Source organism: Sciurus carolinensis, chromosome 8, assembly GCF_902686445.1.
Source record: "Sciurus carolinensis chromosome 8, mSciCar1.2, whole genome shotgun sequence".
Classification (NCBI taxonomy): domain Eukaryota; kingdom Metazoa; phylum Chordata; class Mammalia; order Rodentia; family Sciuridae; genus Sciurus; species Sciurus carolinensis.
Window position 1 is genome coordinate 66,075,155 of NC_062220.1, and position 19,878 is coordinate 66,095,032.

General features: G+C 37.3%; 1 protein-coding gene across 3 annotated transcripts in view; it reads right to left on the reverse strand.

Moving 5' to 3' along the window:
* Srpk2 (SRSF protein kinase 2) overlaps positions 1 to 19,878 on the reverse strand; it is a 204,506-nt gene that overhangs the window by 62,385 nt on the left and 122,243 nt on the right. For all 3 annotated transcript variants that reach the window (XM_047561613.1, XM_047561612.1, XM_047561611.1), the window contains exon 4: positions 7,866 to 8,020. In XM_047561613.1, coding sequence (XP_047417569.1) covers positions 7,866 to 8,020 — 155 coding nt within the window. The remainder of the gene's footprint in view (positions 1 to 7,865; positions 8,021 to 19,878) is intronic.

Here is a 19,878-nt window from a genome sequence, read left to right on the forward strand (position 1 = left end):
GATTTGTTTACCTATTAAATCTGTAATATTGTTTAAGATTTAGGAACAGTCCATAGGACTATACCAGGGATTGAACCCAGGGTTGCTTAACTCCTGAGCCACATTCTCAGTCCTTTTTATTTTTCATTTTGAGATAAGGTCGCACTAAGTTGCTGAGGTTGACCTCGAACTTGCAATCCTCTGGCCTCAGTCTCCTGAGATGCTGGGATTATAGGCATGTGCCGCCAAATCCAGCAAAACTTGACATTTTTTTCACTATTGCCCTCAATGTTTAACCACTTGTCAAAATAAAGATGCTATCCCGGTGAAGCTCTTTGCTTTAGTCCTCTCCTTTATTTTTATTTTTTCAAATGTATATATATATATTTTCATAAATACACACACACACACAAAACTTCTGTCTCCAATATAAATAATGCAAAATTCCAAATTAATCTTCCTTTCCTACAGGACTTCCCTACACAAAACTCACCCTTGTTCTTCAGTGTTAATTTTTTTCTTTTTTAAACTCATCTTTTTTTTTTTCTATTTACAAGGAAATATGTGATCAATGCAGAAGAACACCGAAACAAAGAGGTTAAAGAAATAAAAATAGAAATTCTACGATCCAGATATAATTAGCTACTAGCAAAATTTTTTAAAAATATAATTAGTTGTTGATGAACCTTTATTTACTTATTTCCATGCGGTGCTTAGAACTGAACTCGGTGCCTCACACATGCTAGGCAAGGGCTCTACCACTGAACCACAATCCCAGTCCCAGCAACATTTTTTAATTGAAGAAAATTTACATATAATGAATGCCAAAGACCTCAGTGTATAATTCCCTGCTATTCAACAAATATATACTCCATTGTCAACTTGGCACGAATAGGTCTATAAGGAGTCAGTATCTCCTCAGTCTCCAAAAACGAAAATGTAATGAGGCCTTATGTAATAAGTTCAAAGCATCTATTATTTCTTAATTTAAGTTTGTGTGCAGCAGTAGTGTTTCAAGTAAAAGAACTGTGAATGAATAAGGGTTCTTCTTATTTATATCAAAAAGAACAGAAACAAAGGTTTCATCTCCATAATATATTCAAAGTGAATGACACCATTTTAATAAAGAAAAACAGGCATTTTGTAGAGCAGGGTTTTCCAATCTTAACACTACCAACATTAGAACCTGTATGATTTTTATTATAGGTAATTATCTTATGCATCATAGGATGTTTTAGCAATACCCAGGTTTCTACCCACTAGATGCTAACAGCAACCTCAGTTACGGCACCAAAAACATCTCCCAACATTCACGAGTGTGCTCCTAGAAGCAAAATGTTCTCCAGTGAAGAACCACTAACACAGGGCAGCCACTGTTACGTGGTTTATATACCATCATTTCTAAGGCAACATAATGTAAGGTATATTGACTGCTCTTTTCTTTAAATAAAAATAAAACTGAAGCTACAAAAGAGTTGTGAGTCATGAACTATGGAGAGAGGAGAAGAGGGGAGAGGAAATGGTCAGTGAAAACTTAAAAAACACTAGTTAAATTCTGAAAGTTAGTTAAATTTTGGCTAGTTTGTACTTTCTGGATATGGATAGTGGACACACAAGGGTAAAAGCAATTTGTACATAAGAAAGGAAGTCATCAGACATTTCTAATTTTATAAATACTTGTATTACTTACTCTGTTTTGGTGAAGACACAATCTGTACATCACTCAAATGTGTATAATATACAAGTATCTGAGTAATTATGGATGAATTTAAGATTGACAGCAGTCATGAAGGCCCTGGACTCCCAATCTGTGGGTCCTGCAGGGTATGTCTTCCTATTCATGCTGATACACCTTCTCAGACACACAGCCAGCATCAGGGCTCTGTCTATTCCTCAGCTGTAGCCTAACACAAAAGGAATTCCCTTATCTGAACAAAACATATTCACTCATCATGGATGGCTCAAATGCAGTAGGGATAACAAAATATACAGTACTTGACCACAGGGAACTTTCAGTGTAGAGAAAGATTATAAATGAACACAAAAATAAATGTGTAATTACATACTGTGAAAAGTACTACGCAAGAAGAATACTGTGAGTAATAAGCAGAGGGGCTTAAGATCTGAATAGGGATTAAAGGAAGGCATTTCCAAGTAAATAACATGTTTTCATATAAAGTCAGACCACAAACTGCACTGAAATCAATTCTCCAGAAATAATGTGGTGAAATATACAATAATGCCAACTTATCTAAGGAAGGATGACTTAAGAGAGCTACAAAGGGATCCCTGAGAAGTCCGTCAGTGCAGACAGCCTGACAGAACAAAGCAATGCTGCTGCTGTCGCCATTTATCAGATCCCTGTAGCAGGTATGTACAGAGGGTTCCCAAAAGAAATATGAAGTCATTCAAGCAATTATCTCCCTTACTCTGTGAGTCAGTATGGGGTGGAGTGAAGGGTTACTTCACTCTGTTGTAGCGCTGGAGTGTAGAAGTTTGGTACAAGTCTTAGAGGAGCAGACCTCAAATTTCAACAAGTAGAAAAGTCACCTGAAGTCCTAGTCCCACTCCCCAGGATTCCAATTCAGGAGCTTGCAGAGAGGCCTAGGAATGCCTTCCAGGTACATTAATGACTCTGGAGACTCTCAAATCTCCTTGTGACACACAGTCTTTATGTGCAGGTGCAGGAAGTGAGCATATACTGCACAATGCCCCCCACAGTGCTTGTTTACAGGCTACCCTGGAAGCAGGATCTGAATAAACCTCATAGCCTGGGGCTAGGTTCCTGCCCAGACAACTGACCAGAGGTGAAAAAGACAGAGAGCTCTGATGACTCTCTCTCTGGAGGCTAAGGAAACACTGCCCCACTATAAAGCCAGGCAGGGTACTAAGGCAATCACCAATGGGAGTAGCAGGAAAATGCAGAGGTGGATGCACCCAAGAGAAGAACTGTGGAACAAAGTCAGGGAAATAGAAAATTAAAATTCATATTTCCTAAGAAATATTCTAGTATCATGTACTATGCCACACACTTTACATGTTATCTCAATTTTAATCCCCATAAAATCTCAGGAAGGAAGATATTATTATATATATCATAGATTTAAAAAAAAAAAAAAAAAAAAAAAAAGCCTGTAAGAAAAGGAACTTGTGCAAGCCAGGTTCAGATCCCAGATCTCTCAGGCACCAGTCCACAATCCTGGAGAGCTAAGATTAAACAAGCTGGCTATCAAGAAAGGAGAAAGAGTCCCACTCCAAAGACAACAGCAATGTAAGAAGACAGAAGTAATGAATAATGGGTTAGGAACATCAAAACTATAAATAGTGCCTTCTGGTAAGTGACAGTGGGCTCACAAGTTTTGAATAAAGGAAGACATGCTACAGTGAGGAGGTAAAAAGATCAGATACAATGTGGCCAGTCATGAATGACTAACAACAACAAGGATCCAACAGTTCATATAGTGGCTGCTGAGTGACAGGTTCCAACAGACATCTGCCTCTGCCCCAAAATGTTGGTATTTCCTGTGATGAATAATACTTTTGTAAAGAGAAAAAGTATGTGGTGGATGCTTCATTGTATTTGGGGAGAAATGAAAAGTGAATGAGCAGGAGTTTTCCAGGAAAGAAGTCCATGACAACAAGAGGAACAGGCAGAGCAACAGGATCCAAACAAGACACTCAGCTGAAGTAAAACATTCTCCCAGCATGGGAGAGCAGGCCACCCCTTAAACTTTCCTCAACAATTCAGTCCCAAAGCCATTAGTCAGGGCAAGGCATAAAGGGTGTCAGTGCCCATGCCAGGTAAGGAAAGAAGGGAGAGGTGACTGAAATCTCAGTGACAGCAACAGGTGACTCATTGGCACAAGGAAATAAATCAGTCAAGTAGTTGTAATGAGAAAATGAGAGCCTGGTCTCTTACAATCAGAAAGAAGCCACAAGATGGAAAGGAGAAAACTGAGCAGAATCCTCTGATATCACAGTAGGACTGGAGGTATCAGATTACACTCATGGATTACAATATATACACAAATAAGATAAATATGAACATGAAGAAGAAGAGAGAAGGAGAGGGAGAAAGGGAGAAGGAGAGACTAGTTCTTTTTTTCTTTTCTTTTTAAAGATTATTTTTTTATTATTTACAGACTGCATTTTGATTCATTGTACACAAATGGGGCACATCATTTCGTTTCTATGGTTGTACACAAGGTAGATTCATACCATTCGTGTAATCATACATGTACATAGGGTAATGATGTCTGTCTCATTCCACCATTTTTCATACCAGCCCCCTCTCATTTCCTTCTACATAATCTAAAGTTCCTCCATCCTTCTCTCACTCCCCACCCCCCCTTCCCCCCCACTCCATTATATATCATCATCCACTTATCAGGGAAAACATTTGGCCTTTGTTTTTTTGGGGTTGGCTTATTTCGCTTAGCATGATATTCTCCAATTCCATTCATTTATTTGCAAATGCCATATTATTATTCTTCTTTATGGCTGAATAATATTCCATTGTGTATATATACCACAGTTTCTTTATCCATTCATCTGTCGAAGGACATCTAGGTTGGTTCCATAATCTAGCTATTGTGAATTGAGCAGTTATGAACATTGATGTGGCTGCAGAGACTAACTAGTTCTGTATTAAGATCTGTAAGCAACAGTAACAATTACTATTATTACTCAGATAATTACAATTACCCTGATAGTGATAAACAAACATACCTAACTCCTGGATCTTGCTTTTTTAACTACTATTCTTCACTAAAAAGATCCAGGGCTCTTTATGGAAAGAGTTAATTCCAGGCTGAGGTAGGGAAATACAAGATAAACCTGAAATATCTTACTGTTCTTGATGATAAAGAATTGTTCAAACAATGATTGGGCCATTTCAAAAGAACACAGAACCAAAATGAAATGGCTAAATTTGTGGTAAATTCAGTCATCATAACAAGTAGAGGGTAACTGATTGTAACCCACCGAATAAAAACAGAAGTCTATGATGAGTAAATCTATCCGAAACAGAAATTCAGACAGCTGGGATAGGGGGTGGATACGTTGACTGGGATATCTATATAGCCTCAAAATAACTCCCAGCAAAATACTTATTAATTTTGGGAGAAGATTAACTGTATAGATATCTAATAGATACAATCTAAATTGATGGTGCCACCTCTATGAAATGGAACCAAAACTGTTCACCACCTGAACAGGATGCACTGAGAAGATTGCAGCATCACTTGTGGGGTATTCCAAACAGAAAAACATCATAAAATAATTGGCCTATGACCTTCAAATTGTCAAGGTGATGAAAGTCAAGAAAATAACTCAGAAACTGGTCCAAATAAAGGAGATTAAAGGAAAAAGATAACAAAATGTAACATGTGATTCTGCCATGGAACTATTTTATATACTGGGCAAAAGTGGACAACTGGCAAATGCTAAATGGTGCCTGGGGCTTGAATAGTATTAACATGTTAACTTGCTGATCCTGGTCATTGTACTGTGGCTTACAGGAGAATGTACTTGATGGCAGGTAATATACTAAATACTCAAAGGTGATAAAGCATCATTAGTAACTTAAGCTAAACCAGTTCTAGTGGGAAAAAACTACCTCTTTCACCCAATAAGGAAAGAAATGTAACAGCCACAGTTCTTATCCCAGACATTCAATCCAATTCCTTAGACTCCGGTAGTCCTTTGGACCTTAAATGTCTCCCAAAGGCCAAGTGTTGAAGGTTTGGGTCACCAGCCTGTGGCTACTGGGAAGTGGTGGAACCTTTAGAAGTGGGACCTCGTTAGAAGGAAGTTAGTTCACTGGGGGTGGGCCCTTGAAGGGGAGGGACATCGAGACCCTGCCCCTTCCTCCCACACTGACACCCCTGCTCACAGTCCTCATGAGGTTACAGCTTTCTCCATTATGGCCTCCAGCCAAGATGTTCTGCCTCACCCCAGGTTCATATGACCATGAACTGCAAAGTGAAACTATGGGACAAAATGAGTCTTTCCCTTCTTTTAAGTATTTTGCCACAGCAACAGAAATCTAACACAGACTCCTTGAATGTATTTATGTCAGTTGTCTTACACAAATTGTTATGATCTATACCACAAAATTCAAAGTATGGATGGCATCTGGCATTCGTAACGCTAACTAGAGGCACTAGTTACCAAATTTAAGGATGAAAAACAGTACGTGTGCACACATGCATGTGTGTAGGAATGTATGTACATTCATGCACATAGGGAGAAAATCTTACCATCTCTAACCTGCCTTATTGAGACTGACTAAACTCAAAGATTTAGAGTTCAGTGAGTGGTACCTAGAATCATCCCTCGCTGTTGAACTTTTTTTATTCCTGGCCCTGTATTTGAGGACTGGATGTCCCTGTGCTGGTCCTCAGAGATGAAAAGGGAATGAGAATACTGGCTCCATCTCCTGATCAACAGACAGGAGAGTCAAGTGTAGAGCAGGCAGTTTCCTTCCAGCATGGTAGAGTCAATCTGCTGAAGAGAACAGCTCCTGAAGGATGGTTCCAATGGACCAAACTAATGCTTTCGCCTCAGCAGTAAGACTGAAAAATAATAGTCCACATTTCCTCTTTTAACTACTTCATTTCCAAGCCAAGAAATGCAGATTAAGAGACAGGTTAGGGAATACGTACTTCTCACCTATCCAAAGTTTCTAGATATTTTCTTTTATTAGACAGCATAGACCTTTGGGATCATGACCACTATTTAGACAAAAATGCTAAGATCCTAATATTCTTTTTTCTAAGGAGAATATTGATTCTGTGTGTAGGTGCCTACACCTGTGGAAAAATTAGGTTTAGAGTGGAAATTTAGTTCTTACACTTCTACAGCAGAAAAACTTTCTCCTCTTCTTAGCAGATAACTGAAAGTACATTGTTCTTTAATCAACACACAAATAATCTGCATCTATCATATAAACAGTAAATTACTAAGAAACTACAGTCGAACAATTCCTTAATGCTTTAAGGTCTGTTCATTTGTACATCTTCTGTCATCTACTCTTCTGCTACATGGAATCCGATTCACATTTTTTAACATCAACAGCAATTAAACTATCTTATCAATTGCTCAAAAGCTCTGAATTCTAGGGAATTAAAGTACAAATGAGTAAGTAAAGAAACAGAGGCAGCTGAATGGACACAGGGACTTCCTTTTCTCCTAGATTCTTAGAGTCTAGTCCACAAAGTGTGGTGTCTAGATCACACAGTTTTCAGTATTCATCATACAACACGCTTGCCCTCAGCAATCCAATTTTTTATTTTACGTCTTAACAAGGTATCAAAACAAGAACACTTCGCTTGAATGGTTCTATGTCTTCTGTGAAATCACAGCAGAAAACAATCTACCATGCCACACAATAGTAGACTCCACAGAGCGCCTTTTTCCTTAAGTACAATGCCAGGAAAAAAATCTCTCTCTGTAAACAAATGTGCATGCTTTCTTTCCACAATGAATACTATGCAATTCAATGCTCTATAGAGAAGCGAATGGTCCCAACAACCAGAAAACTGAAAGTCAAATTCAATTATAATGAGCTCCTCTGAGGAGCCTGGTACCTTCTACTCCATATGATCTTTCCTTAGCTGGTTTATTATGTCCTTTAATTGTATCAAATTCAAAACTTTCCAAAGTATCTAGAGTATGTATGTACATGTTATCATGTCTTACAACTTACTTTTATATCATACTGTTTCTGGTATCATTATATTGTCAATGAACAAGGAGGCTAATTTAGTAAAGACCAAGCAGTGTGCATCACTAACTCCCCTCAACCATTCCCCAAGTTACTGAGTGACCGAGCGAGGAAAGCAGACCCAGGCTGCTGTGTCTGCACAGCCACGCCCACACATCACCTTTGCAGTAATCTGCAGGGTCCTCTTGTTCCTCATCATCTGATCCCAGGATCTCCTCCTCTGGCTCTGGGGGTGTGGGGTCTGGCAGCGGTGGTGGTGGTGGCGGCGGTGGTGGTGGAGGAGGAACTAAAGGAGCTTTCTGTTGAGGCTCCGGCCTGAAACAGAGGAAAGAAAACACCTATTTACTCAGAAGTATATCTTGCATAATGGACACATAAGGGAGTTTCTGAATATAGGAAAAAAGAAAACTTGTCACATGTTAAAAACAAATGCTGATTGATGTCACTTCATTCATTTTGACTGAATTCAAGTAGTACTTCAATATATACATCAGAGAGAGGGAACTACTCTTATTAACAAAAGTATATTTTTATAGACATCTTTTCACTCAGAGCTTCAATATTTCTTAAGGCTTGACAATGCTGTGAAATATCAGTGAAATGAAAGCGTATCCCATGATATACAACTTTAGTTAGTTAGAAAACATTCCACAGCAACTATAAAAAGACAGGTGCAAGCAGCACTATTTTATGAAGGGGTATGTTTTCTCCTATTTAGAAATTAGAATTTCCTTCCCATAGAAGCAGTTAGGAGGGAGATTGTTTCTAGAATAACTCATAAAAGGTAATTAATATATACAGTAACTAAAGTACAGTTATTTTCATTTAAGAATTCAGTTATCTATCAACCTAACTTATCAAGAACATTGGCCCAAACTAGAAATTAAAAAAGTAAATCTCCAGGGCTGGAATCGAGGCTCAGTGGTACAGTGCTTGCCTTGCACACACGTGAGGCACTGGGTTTAATCCTCAGCACCACATAAAATGAATAAATAAAATAAAGGTATATGTCCATCTACAACTAAAAAATCTTTTTAAAATAAAAAAATAAATCTCTAGCAACTCAGGAGGCTGAGGCAGGAGGATCACAGATTGAAGGCCAGCCTCAGTAACTTAGTGAGGTCTGAAACAACTTAGTGAGACCCTGTCTCAAAATAAAAATTTAAAAAGCTGGGGATGCAGCTCAGTGGTAAAATGCCCCTGGGTTCAATCCCCAGTACCAAAATTATTTAATTAGTTAATGAATTAAAATAAAGAACAGATCTATTCTTGGGTCAAACACAAATAACATAGAGGTACAAGATTTTCAAAGGTCGTTTCTATTTCCCCAAAAAGGTTCAATGACACTTAATACACTCTTTTATAAAGAATAGAAAAACCTATAAAGCAAAAAAGTTTGAGGTCTTAAACATACAAACTTTGAGAAATCTAGAAAAACTCACACATATATTAATTACATTTGCTTAAAAATAAAACACTCATAATGGGATTCTATAAAATCAAACTTGCACTTAATATGAAAGTTAATTGCTATTTCTAATCAGGTCTCAGTGGGGGAAAACATGAACCCCATGTCTCAACTTGGATGCCAGAAGCCCATCCATCTCTTAAGCTGCTCTCCTCAACTAGCCTTGGAGATGTGGGTAAAAAGTAGGGTGGGAGCAGATACTTGTGGTAGGTACAAGGGCACTGGGCTGATGAGGGTGTTCCCCAGGGGCAGTATCAGTAGGCTGATATGAGGCAAGGAGTCCTAGTTATGGGGAGGCAAGGGGAATCCCAGCATCATCAAAATGGCAGACATGTACCATTTTTTGCCTGCCCAGTATACATTTTCTCTTTCTAAAAAAACACCTGGATTTCCTTTGGGACTGCTGCTATTTCCTGCTTGACAGAAAGCTGATTCCAGATCTTTTCTCCCCTTACTTTAGTACAGCCTAACAAAGCCAAAGTTCACTCTCCAGCATTGGAACCTTGAGAAGGTGATCTGTCACAGGAGCCAAGGTCATCCTTAGGTGCTATGAAAAATCAGGGAGAGAGGAGCTGCCCTAACTACTGCCTCTTTCTTTCTTTCTTTCTCTCTTTCTCTCTCTCTCTCTCTCTCTCTCCCTCCCTCTCTCTTTCTTTCTTTCTTTCTTCCTTTTAAACCACTGACCCTTTCTAAGAGATCCTCTACATCCAATCTCAAAGTTCCCACATATCCTTTATTACCTTGCTTAAGCTAACTATAGCTATTAATGGATGTGGCTTGCCAAAAAAAGCTCAAACTGCTACAACTGAGACAAAGGTACAAGGGTGAAAGGCAACAGAAACAACAAATATCATGAGGAAAGAGAAGGGATCATATACAACAGGTAAAGTGAAATATAAATGCTAACAAGTATGGATACCTTTAGCAGGGCAGCTAAAGAAAATAAAAAATTACTGCACTGATTTCTACTTGCTAGAACTTATAAAGGCTCAAAAGTTACAGCTCCCTAAATAACAGACATTAAGAGTGTGGCAGTGACAACATTCTGAGTTACCTGTTGGTCATAATGGGACACTAAAAGGGAATAGTCACAAACACACACATAAGTTTCACAATATATAGGCCTTGGGGAAGTGCAATAATCTTTCTGGCAGTCTTGTAAATGCTCATTTTCTTTTTAAGAGATGTAGCCTAGCTCAAAGAAGTCCTAGGCTTACGGGAGTTCTGAAGAAGGGGAATCAAGAGTCTTACCACAGAAGGGAGAATGAGAGACAGTGTCTGAAGGGCACTACTACTCCCTGCTTGACAGAAAGCTGCTTCCAGATGCATGCTCAGGGGTATGGGCACAATCTACCTAACAAATTGGTCAATCAGATGTATTTTGAAAGCTATTTTTTCCTAACTTCGAAATTCTATATGAAAACAAAGTGAGCTGATTCACTAAATTTAAAGCACATTGTATTCACTATAGAAATGATTTAAGAACAAAAGAAAGATCCAGTTGTATTAAGTGCAGTACGCTACTATGCTCAGCACTATTCACATCTGGGTCAGGTAACTGATGGTTGCGGGAACTGTTTGCTTCATTGTAGAATACTTATCAGCTTTCCTGGCCTTTACCACTACATGTCAGTAGTGCACATACACACACCCCAACTGGGCCCACCAAAAAATATATGTCCAAATATCAACAAATATCCCAGGGGTGGAGAGCATCATTCCAACTGTGAACCACTGCACTAGAGATATTTTCTATTTCCCTCAGTGGAACAGACTCTATCTGGGGGAACAGAGTCAAATTTTCATTGTCCATTTCCTCTCACTTCAGAGACTCAGGCACATTTGTCATAATGTGTGTCTCCCTTATTCTTAACAAAATGCTGAGCTGCCAAAATAGCTTAACAAAATTCTCAGACCCTCTGGTCTAAGTGAGCAGTCATATTACATCCTGCCAGTGAGAAAACTCCTCAAAAGCCAGTTCTACCAAGTTAAAAGGCTGAGGTCGGGCTGGGGTTGTAGTTCACTGGCAGAGTGCTTGCCTAGCATGTGCAAGGGCACTGGGTTCGAGTCTCAGCACTGCATATAAATAAATAAAATAAAGATCCATTGCCAACTAAAAAATATTTAAAAAAAAAAAAAAAAAAAGAAGTCAGGGGCTAGGGCTGTAGCTCAGTGGAATAGCACTTGCCTAGCACGTGCGAGGCACTAGGTTTGATCCTCAGCACCACATAAAAATAAGTAATTAAAGATATGCTGTCTATCTACAACCACAAAAAAATTTTTTTAAAAGACTGAGGTCAGGATATCATGAAGTACAGAGAATGTTCAGTGATGTTGTCATATCAAAATATCTAGAACTGCACACCCAATACATTAGCCAGTGGTCACAGGTAGGCAACAGGCATTTTAAATGTGTCTGGTTCAAATTGAAATATGCTGTAAATATAAAATACATACTGGATTTCTAAGACTTAGTAGAAAAAAGAAAAATATTTTATTAGTAATTGTCACATGTTAAAATGTTTTTGTACATTGAGTTAAAGTATATTATTAATCTCACCTGGTTCTTTTACCTTTTTTGAATGTGGCTACTGAAATCTTATATTACAGGAAGGAACACAATGTATTTCTACTGGATGTTACTACTCTAGACTCTGGATTCAACCTGTACCATACTGGCAGCTCTGCTTACAGATTCCCATTCACATCAGTGATTCTTTTTTCAAAAGCTTCTCTTACTGACCTACTACATAGCAATTAACATAGATTCTCAAATGGCTCAGCTCATCATAGTGAGTATTGATTCAACACGGAACAGTCAAATGCTGTAGCTCCAATCATTGATTCTTCTTCAACCCATTCACCTTGCTACTGCCTACCACACAAAAGTAGGTGGGTAAGTTTCCCTCAGTGCAGACACACAGAAGCCATGCCACACCATCTTCAAGTCATTTTTTTAGAGGTTTCTAGAATAATGCAAAGCTGGTTGAATCTCAACTAAAAAGCTGAGAGGGGACAGATTATCTCACCAAGTATATTCTCATGAAGGTCAGAAAAGAGACAACTCCCATTAATCCTAATGAAACACCTTCAAGAAGCTATTTCATACAGAGATACTAGAAGCACATAGAAACAGCCATGGGATTAGGGAGGACCCAGAAATACTTTCAACAAGGGCACCAAGACAATTAAATGATTGAGGGGACAGTCCTTCCAACAAATTGTACTGGACAAACAGACACCTATATGACCAAAAAAAAAAAATTGGATATTTATACCATACATAAATATTAACCCAAACTGAACCAAAGAAACGATAGACCCAGGACTACATAACTCTGGGGAAGTGGGAGGAACAGGAGTAAATTTTCATGCTCTCAGGTTAGGCAATGTTTCTTAGATACACCACCAATAGCATAAGCAATAATAGAGGAAAAAAGGATAAACTGAACTTCATTACAACGAAGAACTTTTAGACTTCAAAGGGTATTACCAAGAAAATAAAATGGCCCCCTGAATGGAAATAAAGTGTTTGCAAATCATAACTGAAAAGGGCCTGATATCTGGAATATATAACTGAACAATAAAAAGAAACACCAATTTAGGAAGCTGGGGCATAGATCAGTAGTAGGATCCTTGCCTAGCATGCACAGGCCCTGAGTGAAATTTCCAGCACCAAAAATTAAAAAAAAAAAAAAAAAAAGGTTAAAGTAAATTAAATTTTTAAAAAATGAGTAAAGGATAGGAAGTAGTTTAGTGGCGGAGCAACATGCAACTTGCCTGTCATTAACATGGCTGTGGGTTTGATTCCCAGCACCACTGAAGGGTAAGGGATTATGAAGGATATTGCTCGAAAGAAGAAATGCCAAATAACGAAAACATATGAAAGAGTGCTCATCATAATTATTAGGGAAAAGGAAATCAAAATCACCCTAAGACACCACCTCACATCCACCAGATTAGTTAGTATTAAAAAAAAAAAATCAGACAATAACAAATGTTAGGAAAGATGAAGAAATGGGAATTTGCATACAGCATTGATGAGAATGTAATATGGCACTGTAATTTTGAAAAACAGTCTGGAGGGTCCTTTAAAAGTTGATATGGAGTTAACACACAACACAACATATCTAACCTAGATTATACCGAAGAGAAAGTTCCACACAAAATCTTGTCCAGGAGTTTTCTCAGTGTTATTACTATTCATAAAAAATAAAAGCAGAAATAACCCAAATCCCCATCAGCTGATAAATGGAAAAACAAAATGTTGTATGACCTTACAAAGAAACATTATTCAACAATAAAAAGAAATAAAGTGTTCATACATGTCACAATTTTCTAATGAGGTGATGGTTATACAATTCAACAGGCACACATGTTCTGTTTTAAATACTTTAAATGGGTAAAATGCTTGGTATGTGCACCATACTTCAAAAAGCTATTTTAAAAATACAAAAGAAAATCTATACAGCTATGAATATTTTTGGAGCACAATTATACCTTTACAAACTATATACTTCCAAGTAAAATCAGAAATATCCACATTCAGATTTCACCTAAATTCGTGCTGAAAAGCATAATGTAGTTCTTTAAAAAGCAGGCTGATGGGCACAGTACCACAGGCCTGTAATCCCAGCAATTTGGGAGGCTAAGACAGGAGGATCACACATTTGAGATCAGCCTCAGCAACTTAGTGAAATCCAGTCTCAAAATAAACAAATACATAAACAAACAAATGGTGCTGTAACTCAGTGATGGAACACCTCTGGGTTCAATCACTAATACAAAAAAAAAAAAAAAAAAAAAAGTTCAGACTCTAAAGTTTACACAAAGTGCTAATTTAAGAATATGTTCTCACAGAAGAAATATGCCATATTTCAGTGACAAGGACAAAAAATTTAAAAAGTTGACTCCCAACTAGCCACTTGAATTGTTCACAAAGAACTACACTGTGCCCTACATAAAACACAGTCTAATCATCACTCCATACAGGATCATAATAAAAATGCAGGTTTTAAAAACCAACAAATTTTGTTCTTTCAATATTATACTATAATACTAAAATTATCTTACTATATTTATCAATTTCATATTACATTTTGCATGTCTACTTGCTCTATAAGAAAATGAAGGAAAAACTGAACAACCCAGCAAAACACACACATCATCTGCCCTCAACTGCCAAGGCAACTAGATGGGAGTTGGGATTTCCTTCCAGCTGCTATTGTTTATTTCTTTTGCACAGAGGAAAGAACAAGTAAACTATACAATAGGTAGAGGGGGAAAAAAATCCTTCTCTTTGTTACCAGCTTAGGTGGCAAATGACACAATTAAGAAATGCTATCCAATTAATCTTTAATCAAAACACAAGGAAAATGTGTTCCAGGAGAATTTCCTTAGGGAAGTTTGCATAAAGTAAATAGTTTCCTTTCCTACCCATACCCATTTCCAGATCTAAAACCCTCTCTCTCCCTCCCTTCTCCTTACTCTCCCTCTCTTAGTGTTGACTGTTAGCTTGAGAAATATCCAATTAGTATTTCTTTTTTTTTTTTTTTTTTTTTTTGCGGTACTGGGGATCGAACTCAGGGCCTTGTGCTTACGAGGTAAGCACTCTACCAGCTGAGCTATCTCCCCAGCCCCCTCCAATTAGTATTTCTAAGCAAAGATAAAATCAACCAATACATGTACTTTCTTACCTCACTCATTTGGGGTTCAAACAGTGAGTGAAGTGAATGAGCATCAGAGAATTGCTTTTGGCAAAGAATCAGTGTATATGAAAGGGTAAGAAGAATAAAAGCAAGATGCAAAGAAATTAATAAGGAAATATTGGAACTGGTGGTCCAAGGAAGAGAGAATATACACCGGAACTTAGATTTAATTTGTAAGAGATGTGTGTCTCCTGCATTTCTGGTAGTGAAACAGTGCAATTATTTATTATATACATGTTGACAAGGCGGCGAAAAGGGTTTCAGAGAAAAGTTAACTTCTATTTTAGTCCAAATGAGTTTGAGGGGCAAGTGAAATACCCAGCAGCATAGAATACAGTAGGGATTGCTTGACACAGCATTTATAACTAAAAAAACAAAGGTGTGAGCTGCAAAATAAAAGCAGATGTTATGAGCATGTAGCTGGCATCTGAAGGCTTTTATTAAGAACTAGTAAACTAAGGACCCATTTCCTTTTTTTATCTAAAAGCTCTGTTTGTAAGTGACCAGAACCCAGCTTGGTTCAGGGTATGCTGCTACTAAAATGAACTGTTTATTAAGAACTGTAATGGTGAAATTTGCTGTAACCACTAACAATTGCCTCATGCTACTCAGGAAATAATGCAAATGTACCACTTTGAACAAAACTTCTGCAAATTTCCACAAGCTTTAAAGATATCTACAATTACGAATATAAAAAGAATCAACAAAATTCAAGTGCAGACAACTCTCTATCCTCTAAGGTAATTTAGAAGATAAACAAAATACATGAAATCCCTAGGCATGTGTTATACATTAATTAAAACTGAATAAAGTTTAAAAGTCTTCAATCACTCTACCCTTATTTCAAATGCTAAAGTCACGTATGACTAGAGCTGACAGTTCAGCATGGGTAGTACAGATACAGAACATTTTCCATCCTCAGAGAAAGTTCTACTGAACAGCAGTGATTTGGGAAAATTTTTAGTAACATGAGTCTCTTCCACTGTATCATTATTTTTAACAATAAGATGAGCTAAAAAGAATTTAGAACACTTTTCTATAGAGCTTTTCTAAAAGACGTATAGGATGTTTTAAAATAAGCAGTAAAAAGATAAATAGAAAGGCTATAACAATTTTACATTAGAGAAATAATATCAGTATCTGAATACCCTTTCACTTGGCAAAGTCCCTTATCAGCATTTACCCTAATGATACATTCAATGTGGCAATGTCTGCAAACATCAACATACTGAGATCTAAAAGTCCTTCAACAGAAACTTGTTAATAACATTATGATAGATTATTGCACATCTATACAATGTAAATGCCAAAAAGAATGAGGCAAATGAAATTAAGGTAACTCTATTCATGACATCTAAACAAATAAAATACTCAGAAATAAATTTAATAAAAAACTTGAAAATGTATTATAAAACTACATAACATTGCTGAAAGAAATTAAAGACCTAAACAAACAGAAAAACAGTCCATCTCATATTAAGAGAATATTATTAAGATAGCAATATGACTCAATTATCTACAAATTCAAGGCAAATTCTATCAAAATCCCAGCTGCCTTCTTTGTAGAAGCTGATCAGTCATTCCCAGTCATGCACAGTTCCAGAATAGCCAATCTTGAAAATGAAGAACTAAGTGGAGGATTCATACTTTGCAATTTCAAAACTTCATACAAAGCTACAGTAATCAAGAGAGTGATACTAAAATAAGGACAGACATGTAAATCAATGGAATAGAACTGCACATACAGAAATAAGCTCTAACATTTACAATAAACTGATTCTCAACAAGGATGCCAAGACCATTTAATTGGGAAAGAACAGTCTATTCAACAAATAAATGGCAATGGGACAATTGGACATTCACATGCAAAAGAATAAAGTTGGACTCCTACCCCTACCATATACAAAAAACTTATTCATGTCGAGTACAGTGACACACACCTGCAATCTCAGCAACTGGGAAGGCTGAGGCAGGAAGATCACAAGTTTGAGGCCAATCTTGGCAACTTAACAAGACCCCATCTCATTAAAAATAAAAAAGGGCTGGGGATGTAGCTCAGTAATAAGAGTGCCCCGGAATTCAATCCCTAGTACAAAACAAAAGCAAACTAGTTTGTAATAGATCAAGTTTTAAATATAGAAGCTAAAACTATAAAATTGCTAGGAAAGGTGACCAACACTCTAGTCATGAAAAAAGTGAAAACCAAAACCACAATGAGATACTACTTCACAGCTGTAAGAACCACGATTAAAAAAAAAAAAAAAAGTAATACTATGATGTCAAGGTTGGGCAAAAATCAGAATCCTCACTGCTGAGGGAAATGGAAACTGATACAACTAACTACTTTGGAAAACAGACTGTCAGACTTTCAAGAGGTTAAACAGTTACCACATAACCCAGCAATATCACAACCTTGGTATATATCCAAGAGAAATGAAAGCTCATGTCCACACAAAAACTTGTACATGCAGGCTCACAACAGTATTGCTGTTTTCCCCCTCTTTATTAGTTGCTGGGGAAATCAAACCCAGAGCCTCACACATGCTAAGTATGCACTCTTTCACTAAGTTATAACTCCAGCCCAGCAGTTTTATTTTTAACAGTCCAAAGAGGAAACAACCCAAAAGTCACTTAACCAATTAATAAAAAGATGGCACAACCATACAACAGAATATTACTTGACAAAAAAAAGAGAGAGAGAAATGAGACGGCATAAGCATACAACAGAATATTACCTGACAAGAAAGAAAAAGAAACAAACAAACAAAGCTGAACAATGCTAACACATGGGTGACCCTGGAAAGCATTACAGTACATCAAAGATGCCAGTCACTGAAAACAACATATTATATGATTCCATTATACAAAATGTCTAAAGGGGAGAAATTTATAAAGACAGAAGGTAGAATAGTGGTGAAGACAGAGAAAACTACTCAAATATATGGAGTTTATTTTAGGGGGTGATGAAAATCTTCTAAAATTGGCAGGATGATGGTTGCAAAACTTTGAATATATTAAAAAAACACAGAATTATATACTTTAAGTGGGTAAACTTCATGATATGGGAATAATCTCTTAACAAAGTTGGTATAAAAATAATGAGGTGGCGTTCTATATATGTTATTATGAACGACACACCATGGATGAATGAAAAGGCACAGAGCATTGTGTATGGCACAATTTGTTTTATATATAACATACAAAGAACGTGCCTTGTGTTAAGGAGCAACAAGAAACAGATAATAAGGGATCACACCACAAAAAAACAATTCAGTGATTAATGAAAAAGTAAAGCAGCTTACTTTTCAAGAATTTAATACCCCTTCCATACTCTTTCAATTTAATGCTTCTATGTCTACAGAAATAAATTATCAATTTATAAAGAGAGTTTGAACCGGAAACATTTAGGAAGCATACCCTTTGGGATGAGACGAGCCACCAGTAATTCTGACACATCCACTTAAGGCATTTGGAAAGCCCAGGGAACAGCATGTCTGATAGGCACACCAGAAGACCTTGATGCAGATGGGTCAGGGGTCACACTAAGAAATGTCACCATCCGCATATGCTACCATCATTATCATTATATTCATGGCCTTCAGTCTAATTTTTTACTTTAATGCAGTTTTTTTTTTAAATGTGTTTGTGTAGTTTGGACATCAGGGATCAAAGTAAATCCCTAGTCAAATAAAATGCCAGTTTCGGGATCTTCAAAAAATCACTCTACAAAGGGCTCTCACACTCTGCTTCCTAGATGCCACGAGCTGAGCAACTTTCTTCAGACGCACCTATCACGGAGGTGTGCTACCTCATCTCAGGCCCACAGCAATGGAGCCAGCTGACCATGCACCCCAAGTTTTGAACCAAAATAAACCTTTCCTCTTGTAAAAAAAAAAAAATCACTCTGAAAAGGATGAATTGTGGTTAAAGCAAAATTAATCAGCAATAACAACACAATGAGCAAAAAATACAAGATGAACTCAAAAGCACTGTGCTAAGAAAAAGCAGCCAATACTAATAACCCCATGGTGTATGATCCCATTTTATGTATTTATTTGTTTGTTTGGTTTTGGTACCAGGGATCAAACCCAGGGACACTTAAACACTGAGTCACCTCCCAAGCCCGTTTTATCTTTTTATTTTGAGACAAGGTCTTTCTTACTAAGTTACCTAGGGCCTCACTAAATTGCTAATAAGGCAGGCTTTGAACTCAATCCTCCATCTCAGACTCCCTAACCACTGGGGTTACAAGTGTGTACCCAGCCAAGATGCCATTTTAAAAACCCAAAGCAAAAGGAAAGGAGGTCAAGGGTTGTCAAGAGCCAGGGAATGGGGGTGGGGGAGCTTAGTAACTGTAAAAGGGCTTCAGGAACTCTGGGTGTTGAAATGTTTCCTCATCATGTATCTGTTCATTTTTCACAACTCACTAAATGGTACCCCTAAAATTGATGAAATTCTATTTTATGCAACCACCCCAAAGGCCACTATAACCACGAGCAAATTCTTCTGTGAGCTGATCAGAATACTCCCATTACACTCTTATTGGTTAAACTCAAATATTTTTCATTATCAACTATAAAATTCTGTAAACCCCTCACAGTCATTGATGTTAACACATGGGAAACTCAGCCCTGATTTTCACTGCCTAATTTTAAACCATTCATTAATTTGCAAGAGCAGTATATAATAGATAAGAAAATAAAAAATTTAAAGTTGAACTTAAAAAGTGACTTACCTAAGGTGGAACAGAAATTCAAAGCATAAGGTGGTACTGAGACTGGTACCCATGAAACCAAACACTATAAATCTCTCTCCTGCATTCATAGAAGGTAAGGTTCCATGTCAATGTGAGTATATCCAAGAACTGAAAACTATTCTGAACCATCAACTGCATTCACCTGACAGTGCAGGGATTAAAGACCCTCCAGGCTGGGCATCCCACCAACATCACCAACGAGAACTCAGTCTATTCTCTCAGAACTGTTACTCTCTTTCCC